At 47.0% G+C, this 2500-nt stretch overlaps 1 protein-coding gene across 1 annotated transcript in view; it reads right to left on the bottom strand.

Annotated features, from left to right (window-relative positions):
• The window catches only part of lpcat1 (lysophosphatidylcholine acyltransferase 1), a 36796-nt gene that overhangs the window by 13694 nt on the left and 20602 nt on the right, over positions 1-2500 (bottom strand). Inside the window, exon 4 of the mRNA XM_083646902.1 lies at positions 1292-1404. Within this exon, the coding sequence (XP_083503028.1) occupies positions 1292-1404 (113 nt within the window). The remainder of the gene's footprint in view (positions 1-1291; positions 1405-2500) is intronic.

Genomic DNA, 2500 nt, shown 5'->3' with positions numbered 1-2500 from the left:
CACACACGTTCATTTTCTTCATAGACATTTAAAAAAATCCTCATATAACGAGTTTTAAGGCTGGAACCAAGCCAACCAGCGACCTATAGAATCGTGGGTGAATGGGGAATTCTCTTCCGGAAGCAGGAGACGCCGTCACGTGAGCTTCCTCCAATACATGTGCAGTCGCTTCTTTTCACCTGACAGTGAGGAGTTTCACCTGGCAGGACATAGCGCGTGGAAGGATCACGCTATTCCCCCCAGTTCCCCTCCGCTCCAAACAGGCACCATGACCGACCAGAGGAGGCGCTAGTGCAGCGTCTGACCAAGCTGGAAGTACCACTGCCGGGAATTGAACCCGGGTCTCCGCGGTGCTTTTGCCTCTACACTACCCAGACACCCCGTCTTAAATTACCCTTGAACGATGCGACCTGTGTGTGTGACTCACTGTCTTTACCCTATCACCTTTCTATAATGGCCACGTTCACCTAGGTGTTGCCTGAGGTTAGGTCAGTGTGTGTGTGTGTGTGTGTGTGTGTGGTGTGTGTGTGTGTGTGTGTGTGTGTGTGTGTGTATGTATGTGTGTGTGTGTGTGTGTGTGTGTGTGCATTAGAGAGCTGCGCGGGCCTGAAATCTTGGCCCGAGCCCTCCCCGGCTCGTGACATGCAGACCCGTGCCCGATCCGGCCCAGATGAGTTATTAAATTAATTGGCCCGAGCCCGTTGCGAGGTCCGAAGCCAATATTACGATATAATGACACATCTCTCCATCTCTCTCTGTTCCTCAGCTGCTGTGCGTGCTCCTGCAGCCTCTCTCTCTCTGTCCGCTGCTGTACGGACGCACACAAGGCTTGTTTCTCTCTCTCTCTCTCTCTGTTCTGGAGCAGTCCGCTGTACACCGACGGACACGCGGCACACACGCTTGTTTCGTTGTTTTTTACACACTGACAGCACGCTGTCTGTCGTTGACTGAGCAGAAAGCTACATGTCATGACATGAGTCCTGGCAGACTAACGTCACGTGAGGGTCTGTGTGTGACTGTGTGGCTGGGGGAGTGTCTGTGCACTCCTCCTCTTTTTCTGACTGCTCTGCTGTGTAAAATCAAGCGAGTAATACAACGTTCTTTTATTTAATTATTGAAACGGCCCGACCCGGACCTATTCATTAAAAAAAAAAAAAAAACGAACCCGGCCTCGGCCCGTATTGGCAGGCCCGAGGGCCCCGCGAGGGTACCCTCGGGTTTGCAGCTCTCTAGTGTGTGTGTGTGTGTGTGTGTGTGTGTGTGTGCGAGTGCGCGTGCGTGCGTGCGTTACCTGAGGCCACTCCCCTCCAGAGTGGGCTCTGCGCTTGATCTCCTCCACCGTTTTTCTCCTGGACTCCTGGTCAGCGCGAAACACAAACACCGGCCTGATGTAGTTGATCAGAGCTGGAGGGAAGAAGAGGAAGAGAACTTGAAGAGAGAAAGTGTAACGAGTGACGGAAACATTTCAGCTTAAAGGGAAAAGACGGTCAACGTGATAGCACGAGTAAACTGCCGACATGCTGAGAGGGCCTTCAATGACTACGTACAGTAGTTTGAAATGCAATGAAAAGTCACGTATGTTGAAATACCAGTTTCAGAGTGAGAAAGGTATGATGTATAAGCAACTACATTGTATCTCTACTGACGTTGGACCAACTGGATGTTCAAGATAGCTTGAGGCACAACAGCTATGATCCTTCCATTGTTGACTGTATGTGACCTACTTCCTGTATGTGAAGTGTGATTGATGTCCCATGAGGGTCTGTGATTGCAAAAACCTTTTGGGTTGCAGATGACATCGTAAACATCGTAAATTATCACCACATTCATTTAGAGATATGAATTAGTAGAATTTCCATAAACAAACAAGGCAATCCGCATCATTTGTAGCCTCTAGCAGCCTCCATGCTGTATTGTACAGTGTGTACCAGAGTCGCATTTGATGGAAAATCTGCTGGAACTTCTCACGGCACAAATTGTGCTGCTCCTCCATGCAGTGCATAAACGGTGCCAACGTTTTAAGAGTTTGAGCTAGACTGTTAAACAAGTTAAAGGCACTTCCAACATGTTTATTATCTTCAGTAAAGAAAAGAGAAAACCTTACACACCTCGATAGATAGATAGATAGATAGATAGATAGATAGATAGATAGATAGATACTTTTATTTCTGTGTCATGCACCCTATTCGTGGTGCCCAGCCTGTATGGGCTTACAAGACACAAATCATTGAAGTTCAACCATACAAACACATTAACAAGCAAGTTACAAAAGGTTCAACCAAACATAAACAAGACAGAGTCATATATTCAGATTAACTACTTCTCCATTCTGAGTTTCCAAGCTCTCCCAATAAACCTGGCCAAGCTGAAGACTTCCTCTCTGAATAGCCATTCCAACTTAACATCATCTCGATAGATAGATACTGTAGATAGAGATACATAGATAGATAGATAAGAGTAGATAGATAGATAGATAGATAGATAGAGTAGATGGGTATCA

The sequence above is a fragment of the Poromitra crassiceps genome (genome assembly GCF_964638095.1).
Source record: "Poromitra crassiceps genome assembly, chromosome: 11".
NCBI classification, from domain to species: Eukaryota; Metazoa; Chordata; class Actinopteri; order Beryciformes; family Melamphaidae; genus Poromitra; species Poromitra crassiceps.
The sequence above is the reverse complement of the archived record's forward strand: the minus strand, read 5'-3'. Positions and strand labels throughout refer to the sequence as shown.